Source organism: Acomys russatus, chromosome 2 (genome assembly GCF_903995435.1).
Source record: "Acomys russatus chromosome 2, mAcoRus1.1, whole genome shotgun sequence".
Taxonomy (NCBI): Eukaryota; Metazoa; Chordata; class Mammalia; order Rodentia; family Muridae; genus Acomys; species Acomys russatus.
This window is the reverse complement of record NC_067138.1, coordinates 19,419,554-19,447,546: the sequence shown is the minus strand read 5'-3', so window position 1 is coordinate 19,447,546 and position 27,993 is coordinate 19,419,554. Positions and strand designations below refer to the sequence as shown.

General features: G+C 43.6%; 1 protein-coding gene across 4 annotated transcripts in view; it reads right to left on the bottom strand.

Annotated features, from left to right (window-relative positions):
- Positions 1–450: 450 nt before the first annotated feature.
- The window catches only part of Eya1 (EYA transcriptional coactivator and phosphatase 1), a 146,346-nt gene continuing 118,803 nt past the window's right edge, over positions 451–27,993 (bottom strand). For 2 of the 4 annotated variants that reach the window (XM_051158868.1, XM_051158859.1), the window contains 6 exons: positions 16,194–16,252; positions 15,920–16,080; positions 14,939–15,053; positions 14,713–14,834; positions 11,356–11,456; positions 451–1,911 (listed from right to left, as the gene is read on the bottom strand). In XM_051158868.1, the coding sequence (XP_051014825.1) occupies positions 1,831–1,911; positions 11,356–11,456; positions 14,713–14,834; positions 14,939–15,053; positions 15,920–16,080; positions 16,194–16,252 (639 nt within the window). In that variant the 3' untranslated portion in view covers positions 451–1,830. Of the gene's footprint in view, positions 1,912–11,355; positions 11,457–14,712; positions 14,862–14,938; positions 15,054–15,919; positions 16,081–16,193; positions 16,253–27,993 lie in introns of all 4 variants that reach the window. The other 2 variants (XM_051158841.1, XM_051158850.1) reach the window with 1 other exon arrangement.

Genomic DNA, 27,993 nt, shown 5'->3' with positions numbered 1-27,993 from the left:
AGAAAAGCAAAAGGTAGAGTGGTTTTTCTGCTACTCTGGGTCAAACCTGGTGCCCCTAATATTAAATAATATTATTAATAGCTTATTAATAATATTAAATAACATTGATCCAAAAGGTAACATGCAACACAAAGCCCAAGATGAGAAAGACTCCTGAGTATACAAATTCATCATTCTGGAAGAATCTTTCTTCTAACATGACACACAGCATTTGTGTGTTTCTCCCTCCCCGACTCGGCTTTGTTTGTCATGTCATTTATAGAGAGCATCGCTAGTGTTTCTGATGATGACCAGACAGACTCACTGTGAGAAATGACCCTTCTCTGGACTGGAATGGAAAGACTAAGAGTAGAGGGTGTGGTGAGAAATGCTGCTGAGCCAGCTTTGTAGCAAAGTTTTCATTGATATAAACAGGAAACCCAGACACGATAATCACTCTGAGCACTCTGCTAGGCTCCAGTTAATTTTATTAATAAAATATATCTATCATCTATAGTTTTTCTGTGGGACGAAACCTTCGAATAATCATTCTTTTCCAAGTAGTTACATATAATACATTAGTGTTGAAATGAGAAAGTCAGGAAGGTGGTCAGGAAGACTTCTACACTTTTTCAGTTGTGAAAATGCTATTACTTTATCAAGAGTCCTCCCCCCACCCCCACTTTTTGGTTTTTCGAGACAGGGTTTCTCTGTGTAGCCTCGGCTGTCCTGGACTTGCTTTGTAGACCAGACTGGCCTCGAACTCAGAGATCCGCCTGCTTCTGCCTCCCTGAGTGCTGGGATTAAAGGCATGCGCCACCATGCCTGGCTTATCAAGGCCCTTCTAACACACACACACACACACACACACACACACACACACACACACACACTAGAAAATTGATGGGATAGAAGATTGAGAAAATAAAATCCTTGTTGACACTTGACGTTCATGCTTTTGGTCTTAGATAACATTATCAAAAAGATCCATTTATCTACAATATTTATACCCAATACTTAGCTAAGGCACTGCAGGAGTTCGTGCCCGAGCTTCCTAGGAAGGCATTTCTACCTCATAATAGCATTTCCCTAAAAAGAATCATCCATTATTACAAATTTACACCAACAATTCTTTCTGTACACGATTGTCTCAGTGATGTACATTTTACACGTTTAAATTAGACATACTTTAAACTACTTTGCAATGTGCTAAAATTCAAAGTACTTGCCATATTGCCAGGCCAAGGCCTTTAGTTGATTATTTCTTAAGATTATTTCTTATGGTTCCTTCAACTATTGATGCTTAGAAGTCTGTCTTGATGAATTAAATGGTATGTGAATTATACCTCAGAGGGTTTTTTGAAAGTCTTTTCATAAATAAGTAGCGATGATATACAGATTGCCCTGGGTAGGAGACACAAATGTAACCCTTTGAGGAAACACCCCCTCAGTTGTCCAGGAGACACAGTTCAGTCTCTGTTGCGGAATCAAGTTTGCTGGGTTGCAGACATTATTTATTTAGGTCACATTTGCTGAAAGCCAAAGTATCTGTAGGTCTTTTCTTCACAGGTTTGAACCATGTAGTTAATGTAGCCAAGACACATGATACCATGCTAGAACATTTTCATGGCTTTTCTTCACTGGATTCACAGTACTAGAGTCGACAGCTATTCTGAAGAAATACACATGGTCCTCCATTAACCCCAAGGGAAGCAGTCAAGACCACAGCAGCCACGCATCCACATGTTGAAATTGGTACATTCCCGAGTCCAGCAGTGACGCAAGACTGAAGCCTGCTGGACTGTCTCTGGCCACAGGGCAGTTGTGCAGTGTCTAGCTGGCATAAGGCTGTTACAGGTACTCTAATTCCAATGCATGATGCAGAGCCATGAGGTCCGAGTGACTGGAGACCCTCCAGAAGGGCATAGCATGCTGCAGAGAGGGCAGACGTATGGTAAGGAAAGAGCATTGACCAGCATAAACCCTGCCATGTCTGTGCCTGCCTCCATTTCAGTACTGTAAAAACTGCCAGCTAGTGTGTTCACATCACACCCATTTAAAACACAAATTCAAACAATGTATCTTGCCCCCGCCCCGCCCCCGCCCCAGGAACAGTGGTGTGAATATAATGTCCATTTCTCTCAATTAGAACTCCACTGTGACATGAATGGCAATTCCAAACTTTACATAAAGGTCACTGTAAAGAAACTGGTGCTTTTTGCTATATATGGCCATTTGTGGGCTGCCAATGCTGAAAGTTTACAAAGCTTATTTTATGCATTGAGAAGTTTTCCCAAGTTGGTAGTATTTAAATTTTTGTTTTCTAAACACAATCGTGCTCATAGATGAAGCAATTTTTTTCTTTTCATGACTATTCCACGAGGAAAAAATTGTAAACGAGCATCTCAGGTGTGTGTGTGTGTGTGTGTGTGTGTATCTGCAGTTGCTTAAAACATCAAGACACAAAGCAAGTTCAGTCAGGACTGTCTGGGACACTTGAGCAGACCAATGTCCTGGAAACAGGCTACCTGCTTCCACAGAGGCTGGGTCAGACTTCTGATCAGAAGCATTCAAAAGATCTTTCTCTGAGAACAAACTTCTATTTTCTTCACAGGAAAACAAGTTTTTCCTCATGTACAATAATCTGGGGGTGGAAGTATCATTTGTGATTATAGTTCTGAAAAATTTGAGGAAAGTTCCTAAGAAGTGGGAAATTTGTCACGTAAACTGGATTTTAAAGACTTGTAGGTAATAATGGGAGCCCCTAGTCTGATAGAATTCAAAGTTGTTATATAATGTTAATATTGCTAATATGCTCAAATTATCACCTAAAGCCTTTTACTGCATTCTCTAATATTGGAATGTTCTAGATTCAGTACTATGACAGGGATCTATATATTCCTGTTACTTGTTAATAGCAGAATAATCCAGAAACAACTCCCCCAAGTATCTGCAGATGTATAGGAGGATGGCTCCCCGGGCACTGTTAGATCACAATCTGTACTGAGGCTCATTGACTGTCTTTTGTGTTTCTGGGCCCATCGTCTAGGGATAGAAGAGTCAGTGACACAGCTGGTGCCAGCTCATTCCTGAACACAGGAACTCATCGGTACTCTAAGGTGACCAGGAGGAGCATAATACGCTTGCGCAGGGAGCTGCCCCAAAGAAGAGAGTGATGGCTGAGCTGAGTGTGAAAGGGGAGCAGCTGGGATCATACTAAGTTGGGTCTGTGGCTTGAGCACAGATGAAGGAGAACCTCACTGACACTGACGATATGTGGGAGACATCCATGGCGGGCTGCAAAGCCAGATGGTACATGGCCCTGTGACCTCTAAGCCGCTTTATTGATGAGGGTGAGTTTCACATCAGCTTTTCTGTCAGGCTGTGTGTAAGGAGGCTCATTGGTAGTTTCATTGTCCAATAGCTTTCTTCCTTTTTCCTATTAGAACAAATTCCTACGTGTTGCAAAACACTTAAAAACTATAGAACCATGTAAATAAATACAAATCACTTCTTTCCCTACCACGAAAATGGCCACTGAAAGCATTTGTATATTTTGATATATGTATATATAATTATACATAGATGTATACACTTACACTTACATACATGTATGAGTATATAAAATTATTCATATGTACAGTTTGTAGCACTCAGTATGCTCACTTACTACCAGATCTTTAACTCATTCTAGTTACATCACTTTTTAAAAGAAAGCTATTTGTTATTTTCAATCTGTAGTTTATTTAACTGCCCACTTAGTGTCTACATTTATAGACTTGGCTTTTGTAATTAGCTTGTATTTTCATACTTTCTTATTTTAAAGTGTGTATGTTTGAGTGTGTTTGAGTGTGTGTGTGTGTGTGTGTGTGTGTGTGTGTGTGTGTAGGTATGTACATACATGTGCAGGTGTTCTTGGAATCCAGAAAAAGGCACTGGACCTTCTGGAGCCGTGGTTACAGGCAACTGTGAGCCATTTCACATGGCTCCTGGGAATCAAACTTGGCTCTTCTGCAAGAGCAGCAGGTGTTCTTAAGAGCTGTGCCATTCTCTCCTTTGTCAGTGATCCATTCTCAAAGGCTGCTGCTCACCTCTACTCGCCTCTATTCATCGTGTTAAGTGTGAGTACTTCGGGATCTCAGAGCGTGCTAACGGCTCCTTACCCGGCCAGCGGGAAGTTTTGGGTCATCCAGCTTCTCAAGCACGCAAACTACTTACAGAAGGTAGAGCGCTCGGCAAGTAAGCATGCTTCTCTCAGAAAAGTCCTGTTTGTATACAATGTCTATCCGTTCGAATTTGGAAGCTACCATGGAGTGACAAATGAAATGAGTGACAGAGTCATTGAAAAGGGAACTGAGGGCAGAAAAAGCTCCATTGGCTCCACTGGCACATGGCTAAGGTGCAAACCAGGCACTTGGTTTCACATCCTGTGAAAGTAGTTCTGGGAACGCTGTCTCATCCATACAGGTGTGCTACTGAATGCCAGTCGAGAGCCCACTTAGACTATTTAACCTGAAATGCAAATATCAACATCTACATAGAAAAAAGTATGGACAGAATCCTGAGTTAGATTGTTTACTAGCATTGAGATACCAGCAACTCCACTCTTCCCTTTCAGAGTGTTACTAAACTCTAGCCAAGCTGCACACTGAAGTGAGCTCAAGTGATGACTATACCTATGGTATAAGATAGACTGCTCATCTTGGGGGGCACTGGGATAAACACGCCAAAGGTTTTAGGGGAGAGCTGACAGATCCTGGAGCCTGCTGCTGCACTGGGACCACCAGCTCCAGCCCCAGCAGCATCTACTCACAGGAAGGATGGAGAGGCATGCCTGCTACAGTGAGCAATGGATCCTCACAGAACCTGGCTCTGTGTGGACTCTGAGCAGCATCCACAATCAAGTGGCTGGTTAACCGAGAACTGAGTCTAGCAGAGAAGGCCCATGATTCTTGTTAATAGATCATCAGATAAATATTACACAGGGGAATATTTTCCCTATACCCCAGTAAGTAAAAATGCCAAGATTTTACATACACTTGACAGCATGTAGGACAACTGGGTGCAATGAAGTGTGTGCATATGGTGGCGGGGCATATTACTCTTGGCCACTAAAACAAATATTTCTTACATAAACTTGGGGGGAAAAGGGGTGCCAGAGAGGAAAAGAGAAGCACACAGCTTGGAAGAAGCCCAAGCTCAACTCTTCCAGTAACAAAATGAGGTACCACTATGGCACCGTCTTCCCAAAGCTACAGTTTATCAGTAAATTGATTAGTTGAGGCAAATGATTCCATGTTGCTACTAAGTTATGGTAAAAAATGAATGCCATTATCCATGGAACGTCATAGCTGCAGCAAGAATTAATGTGTTAACACAGACCATGTCCCGATGGCTCAGAACCATTGGGCTGAGGACACACAGCTGCTGAAACATCTCATCTCAACTCCAGGAGGTGTGAGAGAAAGAACCAGAAGGGTAAACGCAAAGAGAGGGGAGGGCGGCTCAGCTACAAGCCGGCTTACACAAGGTAGAAAAATAAACAGTTCGAGGGGCTGATGGGAAGGAATGGGGGCTCCTGGCTAGAAGACACACAAAGGTGGTGAGATAAGGGATGCAGGAAGCATCTTCTGTAATTAGCCTGGAATGTCATCAGGCTGGACTGGTCTGTTCACTAATAAGGAAGGAGGCTTTGCAGCCCTGAGAATTAACTTAGGAGTTTAGATTTTTATCTTGCGAATGAAAGGGAAGGGCGGCCAGTCATTGCTGAATGCCTGAAAACACAGGCAAGAAGGAATTTAAAACTCTTCAGGGGAGGAGGGCAGAGAAAGGGAGATTTGGAGGTGTGACTAGCTAATCACAGAGAAAGCTGGAGACCTGCAGGGAAGAGGGCCTTTTAAGTGGCCAGTGGCTGGGGAGCCCAGGGTTCATTTGATGAGGGCAGATACTGAGATGGACAGGCGGTGTCTGAAGGAAATGGAGATATTACAAGGGGGAACTGAAGCAGGCAACAAAGCTAGAGGATTGTAGTCTTGGGAATCTTTACTGCCAAAATAGGTCCCAAGGGACACACAATGAAATGTCATTCCTTCTCTCCCTGCCTACAGGGACAACTCTTTGAATCTCCTTTCCTCTGAAAGTCTACATTTATCTCTTCTGGTTATACATGACATTTGTCATATTTTTTAAAAAGCTATACGCATGCTTCTTCTCATGGGAACTGGTATTTTCATAATCATTAAAAACGCACTAATAAAAATCTCCTATAATCTAAGAGCATCTCCTCTCTGGTGCAAATACTGCACTTTCAGGAATGTACTCTAAGAATGTTCATTGAGAATCTGCTTGTCACACAAAATCCGAGAACTACCTAACCACTCAGCCCCAAAGGGCTGGTAAAATAATCGCACATTCACACAGTAGCATGCTAGTGTGGTCACTTGAAGGAGTACTGATGTAGCACTCTGTGTTCTGGTACTGAGAGCTGCCAGGACAGATTGCTCTGAGAAAAAGGAAATACAGAGAAAGTACACGGAGTTACCATCCGTGTTTCAAAAACATAAAACCTATCTGTGCTATGCACATGTGGATTGTTAGGCCATTCCCATCCAGAGGGCTAAACACTTCTGTAGTTACAAACAACAATACCTCAAAAGACGGCTTATTGCTCCGCGTTACCCATTTAGTACATGTGTCTCTGCTTCCTTGTAGACTTTCTAATGCTGTGACCCCTTAATACGCTTCCTAATGTTGTAGTGACCCCAACCATAAAGTTATTATCATTGCTCTTTCATAACTGTAATTTTGCTACTGCTGTGAATTGTAATGTAAATATCCATGTTTTCTGATGGTCTTAAGTAACATCAGTGAACAGTGAGGAGAACCACGGCTTTAGGCAGAGAGAGCCAAGACCTAGTAGGAAGTATGAAGTCATTAAGTATGAACAAACAACTTAGCAATAATAAGCTAATCACTACTTAGTATTTAATCTCCGTGTTCCCCTTAAAGAAAAAGGTAAGAATTAAATTGTGTTACAAATGTTTTCATTTTTCCCAACCAAAGCAGTGTTCTCTGGAGTTTAAAATGAGGCATTACTGGCCTAGCACTGAGCTTAATTTTCTTTTTTCATCTCAATGGGTTTTTAGAGTGCACATTTTTAAGGGACAATCTTTATCAGTATACAGAATAATAGGTGCTTGCCATTTTTATTTCTTACTCACAGAAGATTTATATGTGTCTCTGGAAATGTAGATTCACCTAGCAATGAAAACTAGATATTACTACTTACCATTCTAACTCTTAAAAGCCATTCCTGCGCTTGGTCACTTCACTCAAACCATGTTGTAGCTTCACTTTTAAGGAAGCACTTTAATGATACAAATGATAGAGTTAGACTGAATTACACAGGAAAGCCTGACTGTACTGGTGAAGAGATTCGGGATGAGAGAAGAGTCAGCTAGTGACCTGTGAGGGCGCAGGCAACTGGAGGGCTGCTTACTGGTATCTGGCTTTAAAAGCTCCTCTCTCTAGCTGAAGTGTATGATTTAGGCAAAAGGAAGACACCTCTTAGGGGAGGGAGACAGAACGATCTAGAACTTTTGCAAGAACATGGGAAACTGCCAGCTAAGCAGTTAAAATTCGTTTTGAAGAAATGCAACATGTCTTGATTTTTTTATTTGAGTGCTCAAATGTGCAGACCTTCATGGGGGAGGGGCACTCGCCAAAGGCCATTTAGTAATTTCAACTACTCAGAAACTAATAGATCAGAAGGATGATTTGCTTTGTAAGTAGGAAAATGATACTCAGGACAAAGCTCTCTCCTGTCTGCAGACATCCGCCTGGAAGAATAGTTGAGTGAAAATATAATTACTGTGTAAAACTAGGGGAAAGGTGACACCTATGTTATATCTCTGTTACCCACCAAAGAAATAAACTTATGCAGTATTTAGCAAGCCATATATATACCTTTTAAAAATGAGATATTAGCTTTAGATGTTTGAGTTTATAGTTTGAAGGAGCACTGTCTCTTACTCTATAGACAGGCTGGCCTTGAGCTCCCATCTTCCTACTCTGTCCCTGAGCACTGGGAATATAGGCACATGTCACCAGGTCCAGTGGAATATCCATTTTTTCTCTTCTTACAATTGTGTCAAAGCAGACCCTTCTTTAAAGCCTCGTTGTGAAGCTATAATGAGATATTGGAAGGAGTGTCTGAAAATGGTGGGCTGCGGATGGATTTTCAGATCTGGTGACTGGTGTTTTCTCTTTTGAGCACTGATCACTGCCCACGGCTTGTGTAAGCCATCTTCATTCATGGGGTTCCTCTGACATTGTCTATGTATTTATCTTACAAGTGATACTGGCTTTCCACTCTTCTGTTTTTCTTTGAGCACAACTCAGGTCACCAGTTCTTGGGTCCTTTTCTCTTCCTTTAATATGAAGAATTACTAGTTAAGTATTTGTTTCTTTTAAAGGCTAGCTCAAACATTGTCTTTTAGTCTGTTACTCTTGGTATTAGACAGATGGTGTTTGAATGCTTTGCAAGGTTTTAGCATCTGAACTTCTGAAAATTGACATTTTTACACATACAGGCAGGTCACAAGGTCCAAGGCGATCCCTTCTTTTTTCTCTTACTCCATACATCCACTCACAGAAATCAAAGTAAAGTTAAGAAGATTCACAAGTAAAAATTCAAAGAGAATGTTCACTGTTGGTAGGTACATATTTTTTTTTCTGGTGTAAAAAATATATATATAAAAAAATGGAGATAAATTTATCTGCCCTTCAAAGACAGAAATAAAGCCTTATGACAGCTTTAAATTATAGCATCAGTTCAGGAGTTACTGTTTCCCACATTGTGCTCACCAGGGCTACTACCCATCTCAGAAAGACCCAGGAAGAGACACACTTGTAGCCGGATTTCATCTGTGTTTTTGCATCTTATGTAAAACACAAACTAGAACATCACAGCCTGGTAACCTTCTCCTGAAATTAAAGTTTGGAAGGCCTAGCTTGCAGAGGGCAGAAGAAAGCTGGCTCAAGGCTACAACAGTATGAAATGCTTTGAGCCACAATTCTCAGAGGTGCAATTCTTTCCCAGACCCCCATGGCCACTAAGAGGTTCGGCGTAGGTTCCTGTGCCACTGTGCCAGACTCCTCAGTCCCGAGGATTGAGTTAAGAGAATTCTGATTTAGTCTGGGCTGACAAATGGACCCAGGAACAGTTGCAGCTAGTCACTGGTGAAACAGGAAGGACAGCAGTGTTTACATGCCACTCCTATCGAGCACTAGCAGGTCAAGTGTGTATAGGTTTCAGGCGGCACTGGGCACATCAGTGGCATCTTGTGTCATTGGCAGACAAGTGTAATCAGCACCTGCACTCTTACAGGAATTCAGAAGCACCAGAGGTGAAGGAAGCCATCTTCAGAGACCTATGAAAAGGCTGCTACATGCTACACCCTACAGTCAGTGCTACATTTGAGACCTAGAACTTTGTGGGCCGTTTCTAGTGTTGACTGGACAAAGGCAGCAGAACTGAATTGCTGTTTTCATGGTAATGAGTTTGTGGGGAAAGGAAGGGACTTTAATCATCTCATGACAGGATGTCCTGGAAGAAACATGGAGTACAACTGGGCCAATGTTTAGAGATGTACAAGAAAGTTGAGGATAGCATCTTGAAGGACAGATGTCCACCCCAAGACAGTCCAGTTACTGAAACAGACATTCATCGTTATGTGTGTAATCCTAGCTGCATTTGTTGTCTTTATGCGAGTCACATCTCTTAGTGAATCTAAGTGGTCAAAAAGGCCAAGGGGCTAGGTGCTGTGATTATCCTCATTGGGATTACGGGGAAAAGGGAAGTGAAACAGAAGGCTTAAGACACTGGTTCAAAGTCACAGACGGACAGAAAAGGTGTGAATCAACACGGACTTTAAGCCCCTTCTACTCCAGTATCCCCACTGCTAGCATAAGTGAGCACTGCTGTAAAGAAGAGCCTGAACACACAAGATGGGTGACATGAGCTTTGAGCAACAAGCCAGAGAAGAGCAAGAGGACCCGGGAGAAAATATTCTGAAGGAAAGGCCGGGGCGTGACGAAAGAGAGGCGTTAATGGTTTGACTGTGTCTCCCAGAGCTCAGGTGTTAGGAATGAGTCCTCAGTTTTCTATGGTGCTCTTAACGGAAGGTGGGAACTATAGACCATAATTAAGATTAGTTAAATTGACCTCATGACGTAGGTGGGCAGTGTGTGCAAAAAAAGGACTATGACATCAGTGACTTTCTACAAAGATAAAGACAGACCTTGACCTAGGTCCACAAGAGATGCCCTCTGCCACCTTATGATGTAAACAAGAGGGGCCTCACTAAACACAGACACTGTGCTCTTCAAAGTTCTAGCCCCAGAACTGGCCCAAATAAATCTCTATTATTTATAGCCCAACCAATTTCAAGCATTTCACTCTAGTCACAGAAAATGGACTACGGCAGCAGGTCACTACATGAACATGATTGAAGTGTTGGGTGGAGGAGGGAGATAGACCAGAAAGGCAAGTTGTAATCAGATTGTGGGGACCCTGCGTTGTGAGGCATGGGGTCCTCCCCTCTAAGAAGTGCAGTGATGAGAAGGTGGTGGTGGTGGTGGCAGCGGCCTCGCATGCCTTTAATCCCAGCACTCTGGAGGCAGAGGTAGGTGGATCTCTGAGTTTGGGGCCAGGCTGGTCTACAGAGCAAGTTCCAGGACAGCCAGGGCTACATAGAGGAACTCTCTCCCAAATAAAACAAAAACAAAACAAAACAAAAGAAAGAAAGAAAAAGAAAAAGAAATTAAGAAAGACGCCAAATGAGACAGTTTCTGCTAAGGGAATGATAGCATTACAGATGCAGAAATTGAGACGCCAGCGATGGGGCTACAGGGAACGTCCTTAAGAGGCTTTTACAGTCTTGTTCAGCACACCTCGCTTTCCAGCCATCTAAGCAAGGTAGATGCTCTCCTAATGCTAAAAAGAAGGTGCATGTTCTTTGGGGCAGTAAGTCCCAGTAAGTCCTTTTATCTTGGATGCCAGTTTAGCGACTATCTCTTCAAGAGATGCTTGAGAGGGTTTGAGGCTACATCAGGGTCAGGTAACAGGATGCGAGCACATGACCTCTGTCCTCTACGCAAGGTATAAGGACACTGTTTGACACGCGTATTCTGCTTTTCTCACCAGCCATCACGTGAAAAGCTTACTCATGTCACTAGGGTTCCTCCTCCCTCTTCCCCAGTGTTACAATGCTCCACATTTCATAGTCTGTGGGAGAAAGTTCCCATGGGTAAGCAATTAGGGGTTGGCAGTTCTGAGGACTGAACCTGCGAAGGGCGCCCTCTGGGGAGGCTTACCTTTTTCGCCCCTTGCTCTTCTTCCACGCCATCTCCTATGACAACATACACCACTTTCCTTCCAAACCTTTGAATTATTCTCTCAAAACAGCTCTCCTTGCCTAGTGGGTAAAAGCACATGACAGAAAGTGTAACAGCTGGGCGGCCCAGCTTGATGCCGCTGGGGAGCTTTGACCAGACACTTTGTCTGTGCTTCCGGTTCAGCTCCATCCCACCCAGGGAAACGCACCGTGCCACCTGAGTGACAGAAAGACATCACAATGTGGTAAAGGTTGTGAGTTCACGGGCAGTGTGTTAGCTGTCTCTTGAAAATTGATGGCCTGGGACATATGAGGCTAGGGGCCAGGATAACTATCTAGGTGGCCTAACATAAAATCACAAACTTACCTAAGTTCTGAGGGGTTTTTTTGTTGTTGTTTAGGTCCATTGTATGGTTCTTAAGCATGAACTTTGACAATGCCATGTCTCAAAGCCAAAATGTTGGACACCCCTGGTTTAAATATTCTTTTCCGAAGAACTTACAACATCAACATAACAGTGTGTGTGTGTGTATATGTGTGTGTGTGTGTGTGTGTGTGTGTGTGTGTGTGTATTGTGTTGTAGGAACACATTCTTTCCCTACAAGCTGAGACTAAAAGGCATGCAACTCCAGCAGCCTATTTTTCCTTAGAAGCTTGTTCTATCAAGCTGAACATAATATAAGATCAGTGAGAGTGACTTAAAAAAAAAATAATCCAACTTGGATTTGGCTTACAAAAGAACTCAACCCCTTGTAGGTCAAGAGAAAGACACACAAGGTCTAATGCCTTTGCTTAAAGATGTGCCATGAGTGTCCTCTTAAAATAAATGTCAGGTATCATGGGTGTGGGTACCACGGCAAGACTGCAGCCACCTCACCCAGCCATCTCATGCTCAACCAAGCACTTTCCTAGAGGCAGAGCAGGAGACAGGTAACAGAACACCTTTATCTGTCTATTATCTTTCCCACGTCAGGCTTCCTCTGGGCTTGGTTGGCGGCTCTGCTGTCAGCACATCTCTGCAGCTAATGCTGGCATTGTTTCTTCTTAGAGAAGATATTGGTGTTCCGGGTCTCTGCTGCCAATAAGGTCATTTTAATGGACAATGGGACAGTTTATAGTTCTTAAACGTGAATGGCTGAGCAGGGCCTGCGCCTCTTTCAAATGAGGATCAGATATACACATGAACAAATTGCTTGTTTGCTTAAACAAATGTCTGCTTTATATTTGTATTTTGCACTAAAATCTCTTGTTTGCATCTGACAGAATGTAATACGGCCAGCCTTAGTCAAAGATGCTTTTCAGTGCTTTTAGTTGGCTACTAAACTGTGAAAATTTTAAATCACTTTAAGAAACAAACAAACAGCCTTTTCCCTCTGAATGGAAAAACCCTTACATGTCTTGCAAAGCTGTATTATTTTTGACTTGTGCAGAAAGGAAGATTAAATTGATTGCGATAGAAATATGAATACTTTTTTTCTTTGTTCTTCTTCTTCTTCTTCTTTTTTTTTTTTTTTTTTTTTAATTTCTTATCGTGTTAGGGATCAGATCCAGGGCCTTTTACAGGCTAAGGTAATTTTCCTTGGGCTAATCCTCCAATTCCTTAAAGGTTTTTAAGGATAAAGTTTTGGTGGGGGAAAAAAAAAGTCTTGCCCGTGTGCTGTCACCTATAGGTTTCATTGAAAACTTTGGGTTATATAGATTTTTTTTCCTCTAGGACAATGAAAAGATGGTGTTGCCCTCTCTACAGTGAGCTCCACATTGATTTCACTTGATGACATGATCATAAATAATCGCAGGCCTTTCAATCCCTGCTTTTCTTACCAAAACAAAACCAAACATAAGATTATTTTTATAAGGAACTTGCTTTCATTAGCTTTATTTTATTAAAAAGTATTAGCTCACAAAGAATGGGTCCTTCTTGACCTCAGATAGGTAAACCACATTTTCTTGGTTAATCATGACAATGATGACCTAGCTGCCTAGAACACCACACTAGCCTTCTCCAAAGCACAGAGAATTTACCCGTTTTATTTATTCAAAACCATTTTCTGAGTATATACTGAATGCTGCCCACTGTAGCCATTGTGATGAAAAAGATGAAAAAAAAAAAAAAAGCCCCTAGGAATGTTAACATCTGGTGGGAAATTCACACCACAAACAAGTAAGTGTTTAGTGATCCTTAGGAAAGTCTTTGAAGGAGCCCTGCAGGGTTCTGAAAGCACTAGTAGACAGAGCTAGATCTGAGGAAGTCACTTTTGCTCTTCCGTCTACACATGGAGTTAGCAGCCAGGAACAGGCTTCTCCACTCTGAGGATGGCCACTCTCTTTCTGTCTTACAGTAAATACGCAGGGCAGCAAAGCAGGCTCGGCTTAGGCATTTCATGAGCACCTCACAACAGCTTCCCAAGGCTCAGCAAAAGCCTCTTGGCATGGAATGTCGCTGTTCCCAGGATCTCATTAGCATATCTGCTTTGTAAACACTCTTATTTGTCCTTCTCTACCTGGTCTCAGCTGACCTCTGACCAGGAGTAACGGCCCCCCTCCCACCCTGTGCAAAGGAGCATCCAGGCACTCAGCAGGATGTGTCCTTGCAGGGAGAGGCTTAGAGTTCTTCTGTCTGAGTGACCTGCGGCTTGGCGCTGAGCCATTTACCCAAAAAACGACTTCAGCCTGGGTACTTATGTTTCCTCATTTGTAAAATGTAAAGATGAATATGCAAATGACGAGGACAGTTCTCCGCACCCAGGGCACGCCTGCTGGAGGCTCACTTGCATATTTCCTTGGCACTGGATCATACGTAGTAGTTATTTGCTGCTCTTGAGAACAAGTCAGGATTTCTCATCCTTCTTCGTCATAGTTTGTGTTCTAACTGGGTTGCATCATGTCAGACTTTCCGCCCCCTCCCAACTCTGCATTCTCTGTTGGGAAGCTTCCTTTTTCCCATCATCCCATAAGTAAAATGAAAGTCATGTTTTAATACATACTGAGCTAAAACCAAGAAAAACCCATTTCTAGTAAAATAGAGACAGCCATCCTGAGCTGTTTATCTCCACTTTGCATAGGTTTGTATTAGCCTTTGCTTCAGCTTACCAGATGCTTGCACTGAAGTTACCTAAAGGAATAAATACAGTAGCTCAAATTCATGTTAAGTCGTTTGCTTTCCCTTCTCCAGTAAAGAAAAAATTTATCCCTCAGCTGCATGGGTCATAGTTGATATTTCTCATTACTCTCCCCTTTATCTGACGCAGCAAGAATCCTGGAAATAAGCTTTATTTGTTGTCTTCCCAGTCACACTGACATCAAGACGAAGGACCAGTTAAAAGCACAAAGAGCTCACCTATTTTAGTGGCACTGTAAATATTTTCAATTGGAAACACAATTCCTAATCCATATAGCAGGACTTTCGCCAACGCTGGGATGAGCTGGGTGGTTGTTACTAAAATATTCACACAGTTCGTCCTACGGGAACACAAAGAAGTAAGGAGACTGTTGACAAATAAGTCTTCAAGATAAGCAAGCCCGAGCAACGCCCACTTCCCAGCCCGTGCCCACAGGTGCCTCACCGGGAGTGGATGAGCGAGAGGGCCTTCAGGGCCAGGGTCAGCCAGGAGTCTGTGAGGGCCTCGATCTCGGCTCTCAGCTGGAGCCAGGCTTCCCTCTTAGCTGGGCCAAGCAGACCTGAGGGGCAGAAGGCTCATGAGACCCATGCGGCCATGCAGATTCATAAAGAAGAAACATTTTACAGAGACCATCACTCTCCTTAAGCTGAACATCTTCAGGTATCGCTGGATTGCAAATGTGTGTTGAGTTGGCAGGGGGCATCTGTCTTGCTTCTCCTAGCACCTGTTCTACCAGTGGACCACCTCTAACCACAGAGCTGATGCCCCGTCTCACTCTCGGGTGGCTGATTGTCCTTGGTCTGGTCAGGGACAGTGAGTCTTAGAATTTTGTCTGACTATGAAATGGTGTTTCTCTCTCCCCTCAATAACTGGTGGGCTGGTGGACTACTGGGCACCATTTTCCCACTTCCTGTAAGTGACTGACCTAGGAGAGGCTCCTCGCCAGAGGAAGGGACATATTTTATCATGGCCCTTGAGTATCTAGACCCAGCCATGCTGGAAAGAGCCCCATCTATAACCTTGCATTATATTAACTGACTATTATTTCCTTCATATTTCCTCCATGTCGATTAGTATGAATCACATGGAAAAGACTCAGGTCAACACAGCACAGGCTAGGGGAAAATAGATGTCAGAACCCATTTCGTGTTGTGGACAAGGCTTTCTTGGGAGTGCCACTGAGTGTTGGAGAGGTCAAGGAGTTCACAGCAGGTCATCCCAGGTTATCCTGTGACACTGGGTAGCCAGGGCAGCTGACTCCAGTCTTATACTTGTCCCAAAATTGTAGTAGAGGTACGTCAGTTAGATGAAACTGTCCTTGCCCTATTACACCCAACAGCGCAAGCCCCAGAGTGAGCGGCCCTTTGTAGATTTTTATGTAGACTATCTTAAGCAGGCCCACAGAGGTACCCAGCAGCCACTTGCCTCCCACGTTGTTTTTGTAGGTGCTGTAGATCTCTTTTACTCGTCGGTAGCGGAAGGCCAGCTTTCTCATCCAGTCCACACCACCTCGGACACCAGTTGCCAGGCATAAATTAGCACTGGTGGCTGCGGCAGGAAAACCATCTGTTCCAAAGTTATACGTGCTATTCAGATGCAAGAAAAGCCCAGAGTTAATCAAACAGAAAATTCATCTTAATTAGTTGAGTAATTAAACTCTTAAGAGAGGAATAATTGGTCTGTGTACCAAGGCACTCACCTCAGGTCCTGGCCATTGTCATCTGAGGAAACATCATCTATATGAACTTGGTCACATTCCTAAAATGCAAGTTTAAATGGCGTGTGTTAACGTTTAAGAAGCATCTTTAAAACACACACACGTACACAGTTATTTTGAAAACACCTTAATTGGCATGCTTTTCAACTATGTCAGTAGGTGGCAGCCTTGCTAAATTAACATTTTTACCTATTTGGGGCCCTTTTCTATAAGAAACAAGCAATGTCATCAAGGACTACTGTTGCTTAGCTTCAGAAAACACATTTTTGTGTTTAGAAAGGAAAGTGATTGAAAACAATTAGCATGTGTGTTCCATAAACCTCAGGTACCTAAACACACCATACTGCTCAAAGCCTGATTCAGAGAGTGCCTGGCCTAACTGAAACCAGACATTTTGGTAAATGCAACATGCTAGAAAAATTAAACCTGATGCTAACTGCCAATGAAATTATGACCTCTGATTGCTGCTGAGCCACACACCAACACAGCCTGAGGCAAGTGTGCCGAGGAGCCCAGACAAAAAATCTGTTACTGGTTTACCATTTATTTGAGAGATGTGAGTTTTATTCTCTCTCTCTCTCTCTCTCTCTCTCTCTCTCTCTCTCTCTGTGCATATGTACCCACATGCTCAGGATTAAAAAAAGCGTGGAGGACTTCAAAACTAAACAAAAATAATCAAGCCATATGGCATGTTTCCCACAAACATTTTCCTGTTATTTTTTACTGTTTTACCAGCATTACAGATTCCTGACAAGCACTGGGTTTAGTATGCTATTGTAAGCAGGCGCAGCGTATACACTGTTCAAAACATCTAGTCACCATCATGGGCTGGAGCACAGCTCCATAGGTCCCCAGTGTTTGCACCTGTTCACAAAGTGACACCAAATGAGCATCCTCCCTCTGTATCCCCAGCCCCTATGGTGACTGTGCGACGATGAGCGATAAATGAGGACACAGTGATTTAGAACTGGACAAGGAAGATGAGGACACAGTGATTTAGAACTGGACAAGGAAGATGTGTAGTACAGAAACAAGGAATCCTGACACCTGGCTTCTTTTATACGTTGGTCCTATCTCTGCCGTTTTTTGACTCCCTGGGCCTTAGGCTATTTATTTCCACTGGAGTTTTAGTATAAAACCATTATTAGAAGAAGGTTCTCCAGGAGAAGGCTCTGGAAGGTTTTGGACACAGTTCACAATGTCACATTTAGCCTCTCTCTCTGCCAGTCAGCAAATTCAGCTATGCCACAAAAACAGCACACATACAACGCCATAGTAACCGAAGGTAGATTCTTCCTGTCACTGGCTCCTTCTGGACAAATTCTCCTCTCTATGGGTTTGTGAGGAAGGCAGCAGGAGACAGCAGTGGAAAGAAATTCAAACCAGCTGTTCCTGCACAGAATTAAAAGCGTGACCCGCCCCCAACCTCTTCCCAAGGCTTCTATTTTGCAGGCAGCCCTCTCCCAGCAAGTAGCAAGTTCTAAGGAGGAGAAGCCTTTGACCTTGTAACCCTCCTGGGCTCTCTGGAGGTCTGCGACCTCAGATAAGAAAGAAGGAAAAGCAGGGCTCAGAGCGCTTTACAGGCTGACTGTGAATTTAGCATTTGCAAAGTGGGTCATCTTGCTTCTCAGCACTAACAATTAAGTCCTAGTCTAGAGGACAGAGTGAGTGACTGTGAGCCAAACAACATGATTCTAGGTCTAAAGGGTTTCTAAGTCAAGAAAAGAAATTTCAGAACCTTATCAAGCAACGCAGTTTTTACGTTGTTGGTATTTTTTTTTTTTCAATTTTATTTTTCCGCATGTTTGTAAGCGGAAGAAGGAAGTCGCGGCAGTGCCTAAAGGAGAACTTTGTTCTCTTGGTGATGTCAGGTAGGTGGGTGGGGTATTCAGGAATTCCATAGCCAAGGGTGGGAAGGGTTACTTGGAAAGCAGGGTGTAAGGAATCTCACTTTAAACTGATTTAGTTTCCACTTTCCACCCACTGAGAAGTGAGCTAACACAGTCGAAGACCCATTGTTGCCATGGTTTTTCCACGCCCTGTGTTTTTGTTTCTCCTGCTAGCTGTATTGAAAGGTCATTGTTCCAGGCTGGACCCCCAAGAGAAGACTTGTTCACTATTATTTTCTAGCGCTAATCAAAAGCCAACGGATTCAAGCTTTTACCTGCAAAGCAGATTTGCTTCAAGGTGACTTGGTTAAAGCAAAGCTCCTCTGCACCCTCTGCCTCCCATGACATTCTCCTTTCTGGATGGGGTGGTTTGTAGAATGATTTTAATGGAAAGAGATTCTTAAAAATCAAGAGTGCTTTTAAATAGGCTCAGCCTGCAGTTTTGAGAAGGAAAATGCCTATTATTGCTTAACGGACAACAGAAAAAAAAATGTATTAGTTCTGTACGCTCAAGTATTTAGAGACCCTGCAAAGGATCCATTTCCTTCTGAGACTGTCAACTTATAAGTGATGCCCCATGTTACCGTTGCCCTGTGTTACCTATCAAACATTTGATTTCTAGGACTGGTGGGGGGGGTAGCATTTTGATAACATGCTTGAAATCCTGGCTGACCCCTAGCAGCACCCCATGCGCTTGCGTACACACATGCCAAATAAAATAAAATTAAAAAAAAAAAAATTCGAAGACTTTCAGGAGCCTGGAGGCGGCAGCACCCTGCGTGTGTTACGTGCTAGCTTCTCATAGGTATGTTCACGCTGAACCAGAAGCCACAGCTTCATTCTTATTTCCTGAAACTCAGCGTCCTGGAGGATGAACCTCTCTTCTCCCCATTTTTCAGAAGCCATCCTGGCTTTTGGGGCCCTCTGAAGCTTGTGGGATGATTTGAAAGAATCTACTAGGTGCACCTCATCACTTGAGTGTGCTTACTTTTTAATTTCCAAATTTGCTTTAAAGAACTGGATAACTGGAACGATGATGGTGGTGGTCAAACAAGGGCTTGTTTGTTTTGTTTTCTTTTTAATCTTTTAAAACACTTATTTATTTTACATCCCAATTGTAGCCCCCTCCCTCAGTGCCTCCCGGTGCCACTCTCCCTCCTCCCCTAGTCCTCAGAAAGGGGGAGCCCTCCTCCCCTACCATCTGACCCCAGCCTATCAAGTCTCACCAAGACTGCCTGCATCCATCAGGGCCTATTTTCAGACTCCCTGGTTTTAAGCTGAAGGAGCCTTTGGCTCTGAGAAACAACACAAAATTCAAAGCCACAAGGAGTCTATAGGCTTGAGAGGCAGAAAAGCCAAATCCATTTCCAGGTGCCTAAATAGGTCTTGGAAAACCCAAATTCAGTGTTTGCTGCAGAGAGCAGGGCATACAGAATTCCAAAGGGGAAATAAGCCCTTATTCCAAAAGCACGCATGTTGACAATGTTCTTTTGAAATGGACTTTCAGAAAGATGTACTGGGCTATGAGCCGAGACCACTGCTGAACGCAACTCCTGGGCCAGCCCTCATGCTTCTGGGAGCCACTGCCAAGCGGGCACATTTTACACATTAGTGTGTAGCACTAGGGCTGAGGAGTGTGAAAGGATTCCCAGTAGCTGGCCTAGTGACTTCAAGAGATGGGGTGAGGGGAACAGTGCAGTGACTGCAAAAGGTGGGGGGCACAGTGCTAGTGACTGCAAGGGATGAGGTAGGGGGCACAGAGCTAGTGACTGCAAGAGGTGAGGTGGGGGCACAGAGCTAGTGACTGCAAGAGGTGAGGTGGGGGCACAGAGCTAGTGACTGTAAGGGGTGAAGTGGGGGGCACAGAGCTAGTGACTCTAAGGGGTGAGGTAGGGGCACAGAGCTAGAGAGACAGAGTTTGTCCTTCCATCCTTCTGAGCTGGCTAACAAGCACTATAGGTAACGGGGAAGGGGCTTACTCCTGCAGCCATTGTCTACAAAGAGTAGCTTCCTTCCACTACTGCTTCTGATGCCGAAGACATACGGGGGGGGGGGGGGGGGGGGGTAAGGAGGTGGGGGGTTAGGAGGCAGGGGGTGGGGCTTGGGGGGTCCGGGGGGGGGGAGGAACGAGGACACACAACAAAAACCCCTCCCCCTGAGAAGCAGCCTCTGAGTAAGACAGCCATGCAACAAGAAGACAGGCAAACACACTGCCTGGGAGGTCTGGTAGGGAGGAACGCTAAGCAGAACCCATGCAGCCGGCCAAGGGGACACGCAATGCTCGATGAGTTCTGAGACCAGAGCCTTGTAGGCGAAGGGAACAGTTCAAAAGCCCCAGGCAGAAGAAACAGCTCAGGGAACCACTGGGCACAGAGATCACAGCAAACAGCTGGCTCCAACTTTAAAACAGCTTCTCACTCTCAAACAGTTTCTTAGATCCTCAGACCTTTCATAAACCCTACACCTTTCTGAGAAGGCAGATGAAGCCTTGGTTTTTGTTGTTAAATTGATTTTTTTTGTTGTTTTTTTGTTTTTCGAAACAGGGTTTCTCTGTGTAGCCTTGGCTGCTGTCCTGGACTCACTCTGTAGGACAGGCTGGCCTTGAACTCACATGGATCTGCCTGCCTCTGCCGCTGGAGTGCTGGGATTAAAGTGTGCCCTCACACCTCGGTTTCTGGCTTGTTGAACTGATCTTTAAACCCATCAGAGCTGGGGGTGGTGGCATATACCTTTAGTCCCAGCACTGAGGGGGTCTTGACCTCAAGGACCTTAAACTGGCAGGAGGAAAAGGTGTGACCTAACTTCCCAAAGACAGATTCATTCTCCCTGTGTAACTTCAGCATCAGCTCTGGGGGGCCCCAAAAGAGCCCACGTGAGTTAAGGGGGCAGGTCTGAGGAGCAGACCTTGGCTGGGAACGGTGCAGGCCACCACTTGCCTGTGTTAGTTCTGAGATTGCAAGAAGCTAATGTGCAGATAAAGGGTGGTGTTTGAGGAAGAGTCTTTTGAATTGTACTAACAGGACGAGATAACTTTTAGGGTCCTGGACTGGCTTGCTAGACTTCTTCCTTCTACCAGCCTTGGGGTGGGCAGAGAAGGGGACAAGTACTGGGCAAGCCTTTATTTTCTTTCTCAAAAATAACAGAAGGCATTCAGTGGACAGAGCCAGCAGCCCTATAGGCGAGAAAGAGAGAGAGAGAGAGAGGACTGGTAAACAGCCCCTGCTTCTCTGGATCCCCAAATCTCACGCATCAGAATTGACATAGAGTTGGAAATAAATCAGATGTGAGTGAACAACATTATTTATGATAAGGGTTTTTAAGTCAGAAACTTCACATAAGGGGAAAACAATTTGGTGGCAGCAGGATATAAGATTATAACACTTAAAAAGCACTTACTGTATTCTTATTATGTGTGTGATGGATGTGTGTGGGTGCAGACATGTGAGTGCCACAGATCATGCGTGGAGGATGACTTGTTCGGGTCATTTCTCTCCTTCCATCATGTGGCCCTAGGGACCAAAGTCGTTAGGCTTGGCAACAAGCCTCTTTACCTGCTGAGACATCTTGCCAGCCTATAAGCAACATTTTAATTCTACCAGTTACATATGGGGCCAAACCGCACATTTAATCTTGAGGAGAAATAGGGGCAAGTGCAGAGCTACCTTTTACTAAGAAAAAAATTACTAGTAATTACTAAATTTGAACGTCACTAAAGCATAGCCACTTCCTGTCCTGGGGTTGGTCCCTCGCTTTCTGGAAGCACTGAAGCACCAGGTATTGACCACTTCTCCACCTTGCAGACCCCCCTGCCCAGGAACGGCAGACCTGTTCATCGGTAGCCCATCTTGTGCAGGATATGAGTTCCTAGCTCCAAAAACTCTAAATCTAAAACGGTCCACAGTCTTAAAACTCTTTGAACTAAGATGCCACACATGGGAAATTCTATACTTCTCAGGCAACGGGTCCACAGTCAAAACACAGGAAAACTTACAAAATACTGTATACCATTGCCCGTGGGCTAATTATAACAGGAGCGTGTGAAATATTAGTAAGTTTTCTGCTTAAGCTTAGGTCATATTCTCAAGTTATCTCACTGTGTCTATGCAAAAGTTTTGTGATTTGAAAAAAAAAAAAACCCTCCCTTGGAACCCTTTTGGTTCCAAACATTTTGGATAAAAGCCACTTTGCTCCCATTTCTTGTGGAATTCCTGGAGAGGCGGGGAGGGTGTTTTCTTGAGTTTGTAGGAGAAAGTTCAAGAACATTTCATGTTCGCCTCTAATTTGTGAAATGAAGACTCAGAAGCAAAGAGCAACAGGACTCCAACTCACAACATCTTTCCTGGCTCCTCCAAGTTTATGGGACACAGACAACTGACCACCACTTATAGCAGAGACCAAGGTTCTTTGTGACTTGTCAGTTTCTTGGAACCTTAGGGGACTCCAGCTGAGAAGTGTGTCCTCTGCAGCCTTAAGCGAATAACCCCAGGATTTGGGACTGTGTTTATTTCTTCCAGCCTAGAGCTTGGATGGGCAGCCTCTATCACCCAGTGCAAGTTTCAACCCTCTATGTCAACATCAGGCCCTTACATGATTGACATGTCAAGAGAGCCATGTTCCTGAAGGAGACTCATTCACATACAGTTCCTGGGTCTTTACCGGGTGACAAAGTGCATACAGAGCATGATTGTATGTGGTGAGAGTGTGGTTTTAGCTTGTCACACTGACACTGGCACACTGTGAGCAGGGAAAAAAAAAAATACGAAGGCCAAGAACACAGGTTAAGCTATCATCTCAATAGCAGGAGCTGAACTAGGGCAGCTAGCAGCTCTCTGAGGTATGGGGATGGACTCATGAGCTCTTAAGTAACCTGACAGATAAAGTCTATCAACTTTCTCCTTCCTCCACTTTCCTTTATTGTGATTCACTGACGAGTAAGAGACATAAAATAAGCCAGCTGAAGGCACTGCTGGTCCGCACTCTGAAGCCCCCTCATACTCCCAGAGGCAAGCTTTACAGTGCTCACACGATGGCTGGGGAAACAGCCAACACACCAGGCCGCAGAATACAGCTTGGGTACGAGCAGCTAGCACGGAGCCGTGTGAATTAGGCAACCACGATCAACAGCAACCGGCCTTCACTTTTAGGACTTCGCTGCACGGTTTCTCTGCATATTTCTGGTCCCTCCTGTCTTATTCTTGGCATGGCATCTCCAGCTGACCTTTTTCTGATCTGTCATCATCTCTGGGTGTCTAGGGGTGGGCGCTAGCCTTGTTCTTTTGGATCAAGCCCCGGGAATAACTCAGATTTTGTACAGGGCCTCATATGCAAAATATTAACTTATGGCAGAATTTTTCTGCAAATATTTATTCTGCTTTGATACTGTAGTGGTTGTTCTTTCCCCCCAAGCCTTTTGCTTGTACCATAATTATGGAAAAATATACCGCACGACTCAAGCTAGTTTAGGAAAATTAATAAAGAGAATTAAGACAGTTACAATGGGCCTTATTCTCCATGCCAAGTAGAAGGACGTCACGGGCAGCACACTGATGCTCTCTACCTCTGAACATGAACCTGGAAACACACACTTGGAGTAAATCTGAAGTCCTTGAATAAACAGAGGCTCTCGGAAGACTCCAAGGCACTTACAAAAAGGAAACAATATGAGAACGCTAGAGCCCTGTCTTTGGAGGAGTTCGGTTACCCTGTCCACATTCTTATAACACCTGCCTGCATTTATCAATGTTCCAAATTTACCAGGAGAAAACAGACAACCGTCTTGCCTTCTAATTGTTTCAATACCTTCCTGTCCAGAGCTAAAATGGAAGAAGTCATGAAATGACTAGCTATCGTTATTGCCCCTTTAATAAAATATTTACTATGACTTTTCTGTTTGACTCTTGTCTGCATGTATGTTGGGTACCACGACTGTGTGCTGTGTCGTGTCGGCAAAGGTCAGAAGAGGGCACCAGATTATCTGGAACTAAAATTACAGATGGTTGTGAGCTGCCATGTGGGTTCTGAGAACCAAATTGGACAGTCTCTTCCAGAACAACATGTGTACTAAACTGCTGAGCCATCTTGGCAGCTCCATGTGTCTTGACACCATCAACATCTACTGAGCCCATCTAGGAGCAGCCAAGGCTGAGGAAACAACTCCTGGCCTCTGTGCCCCTCTCTTATGTGCCAACAGACAGCTACGTTCAGAGATAGGAACTCCCTATGGAACAATACGGACACTGGCTTGAGACCTTTGCTATCTCTAAGTTGCTGAAAAAAAAAAAAAAAAAAGATTCCTCATATTTCTTAATATGAAAGCCCATATGTAGCACAGGACATTAGAGACAAGCCCATGCTGATGGTTATCAAGCTGTACTTTCACAAATTAACCTTAAAAGTGACCAAACCCGACCCCAACCCCACAGAACAAATGCCCCCATTGATCTGCTCACACCGTCGTCATAGAAAGGCTGAATCATACAGATGGCCTCTCAGGCTGATGGTGTTGGCAGTAACAAGAGTGACGGGTCTTCGGGGAGTGCCTGTTCCATGGTGACTTTTGGCCGTAACTTCTAAGTCCAACTTGGATATTTTGATAACTTATTTTTTCTTTTTTTTTAGAAAAACATGGTAAGATGAGTACCCCAGACTGCTCCCTCAAGAACATCTATGACTCAGAAAGTCTGAGGAGGGAGAGAAATGGTTTCCTCAAAAGCCCACAGATGAAAAAGGTGAGGAAGGACCCTTCATCTAATGAGCCCATGCCTGGTTGAGATCCTACACCGTAGAGGTTAGTGGATTTGCAGGGACCAGCTTCTCGCTTGCCGCCTTCTGCCTGTGCGAAGGCGTGTGCTAGCTGAGATGCTGTGTATTTACAGACACTAACACAATCGCAGTGGTTTTCCAGATATCTGCCCAAGCCTAACCTGTGCTCCCTTCACTTGGCATCACAGAACAAGCCCTGGTGACGTGACAAGGAGGACATGAGATCCAAAGCGCCTGCACACTGCACTGGCTGGCAGGACCCTAGAGCACCTACCTGGGTCACAGCAGGGATGCTCACAGCTTCCCTGCACATCTCCTGCCACTAAGGGAGTTAAGCAATGAAGAACAAGGGATGGTTACGTTTATTCTCCCATTTGAGAATTTGGAGACATACATACAAGTTACAGAGTTAAGCCCCGAAAATGAAGCTTTAAATTCCTGTTTGAAACCCAGTGTGCTCTGGCTTCGATGCATATTTTAAATTAATGTTTTAATATCAATTATCTGTTTTGACAGGAATATGATGACATAACTGCACAAGCCAATGAGAAAACATGTGGAGTTCAAATCTCAGAAACTGAGAAGAGCCCCTGCAATATCTTTGTAGAAAGGCACACATTCTGTTTCCTATTGTTTCTCTCTCCGAAAGCAGCGTTTGACTGTATTTGTGCTTACTGTATCCTCTGGGGCTTTACCTAAGTGAGACAGGAATTTTGTTCCAATTGTGTTTGCATTAGGAGGAAGACCTTGATTCTTGTATTATAAACCCAAGATTTGAGTTATAGCCATTTAACAAAGGTAAGCCTTTTGCTATTTTATTCTGAACCTGTTTATATTAATAGCCATAAAATACGTAGAGATTAAGGTATTTACTGAAAGTGGCTACACATGGCATATTAAAGCAAAAGATAAGCTGAAGCTTTTAAGTTACATGCTGGGTATATTATGTAACTGGGACAGATATTTATGATGATTAAAATATTTAAAAAAAAAAACCCTGCCAACACTGTTGTGCTTATTAATAACTAGAAAGCAAAAAATCCAAAATTTTATTATTTTTGTATTAGTCCTTTCAAAATATGCTAATTAAAATAGGATGTCAAGTTAATAAAACTTAACTTAATAATAATAATAATAATAATAAAAAGCATGTGGCTTTCTGAGTCACCAAGGGATTCCGTGGAGATTGTGACTTTTTGGAGGTCTGAGCTTCCTTCTCACCACGAATACCTCCTTTACCGCATGATTATATGAAATCTACCTGTCGTTAGCCACACTTTCAACCTCAGGGTGAAAAGTCCTGCTTAATATAAGCCAGAAAGAACCAAAAATAAATATTTAAGGCAAAGTGTGCTTATTTAAAATATCCCCATGCTAATCTAATTGACAGTTTGGTCTAATGATATCAATACTTAAACATTTTTTTTCCTTAAAAGTTCAATGGGATGTTTGCAATTGGGTATAAGATCCATCTTTAATTAATTTTGGGGGGTCTTCCACACCTGCTAAGTTGGTGTTCTGACGCTGGGCAATACTCCCTTGCAAGGTGTTTCAGTCTGGTCTATGGTAAGCACTGATGATGCACGTGCACGCCGATGAGCATATACAGCTGCTTCCTTCATTATTCAGCTAATATAAAAGGCCGTGGCTATTTACAACACAAGGCGACGGATTAGCGCTTGACTTGCTTTCCAATTATAGCATGTAACTTTATCAGTAGTTATTGCATGTGTTTTACATTATAATTATATAACTTAAAGTGTGTTGATGATGATGACAAACCAAAAGCCGGGTTAAAGTACAGAATAATTATTATCCAGAGCATTATGACAGGAGGAGTCAGTGCACATTTAATGAAAATACCACTGGTGAATGCCAACCGGCAGGCCACATTTGAGAGTGAGCTTTGATTTACTGCCGAACCGATTTCTCCATTTTCGATTGGGCTTGCCCGTCACTTTTGCACATGTAATTTGTCACTGGCCGCAGACGGGGTGCTCTTTTTAACTCTCTTTCCTTTCTTTTAGAGCTAGTGTTCCTGCTGAGAGTATGGACTGGAGAAGAATTTTTCATAGTGACACCGACTCACAGCTTGCTGTGAAGAATCACTTTCTCCTAAGAAGCGTTCTTTACACCGCAGCCTTGCTGGCAGAGGCTGGGAAAACACCCCGACCAGGGGGACCTTTTATCCCTTTTTGTAGTCACTCTCTTTTTACCCCTGTTGCCACCTGAGGAAATGAGTCCCATATGAATTTATCTACAAAGTGTTTAGCAGGAGCTTTAATTTACACAGGATATTTTTGCTTTGGTTGTGTATGAAACAGTAAGTGTAAACTGAAATGGGTGATATTTTACAGGAAGTGTTCTTTTTCCAGCAGCAAAGCTGCATGCTTTCTAGTTCATTGCAATAGATGCAAGTTGCAGTCCTTTACTATCCATGCCTATAGATTCACTTTTAGCCAAAAACCATGTTAGTACAATTGTTAAAGAAATATTCTCATGTAATTTTCCTCTTTTTTATTGGGCGGGGCTAAAGTTTAAAATGGTGAAAGAGGCCAGTCTGTCGACTTCAGCCAGAGAATCTTATAATGGGAAGAGGTACTCAATTGTGTCTAAAGGACTGTATAGCTCAGAAGAAAGAGACCCCCCTCTTGGAATCCTTAGTGAGCCAACTTCTACAGTAGTCCTAAGCCAGTGTTCTCTGCCTTCGAATTATTACTGACTCCAGAAAGAAAAATATGCAGGACCGGACATGGGCACTTGAAAGGGGAAAAGGTTCCCTGTGAGCTGCAGGAAGGGTCCCGTCATCACCTCTCATCAGTGGGCCCTGAGGGCAGGGAGGCCCTCTGAGGGGTGCTCATAAAACACATTCTCTTTCAGATAGCAGTGGGCTTGGAGGCCCCTGCCCCAAGCTTGCTGCTCCAAGCCTGCCGGCGGAGCTTGGGTTAGAAGACACAGTCTTTAGATGAGGGTAAAGGACTCAAGCTCATGGAGGGCTTTGTGAGAGCTGCCCCACCACATCTATTCCTGTATGAGGAGCCCTGTGAAACCCAAATTTTTGACAGCCTGAAAGAAAAAATGAAGTCAAATTTTGTTCATACTCACATTTCCAGCATCTATAAAGCCCTTTC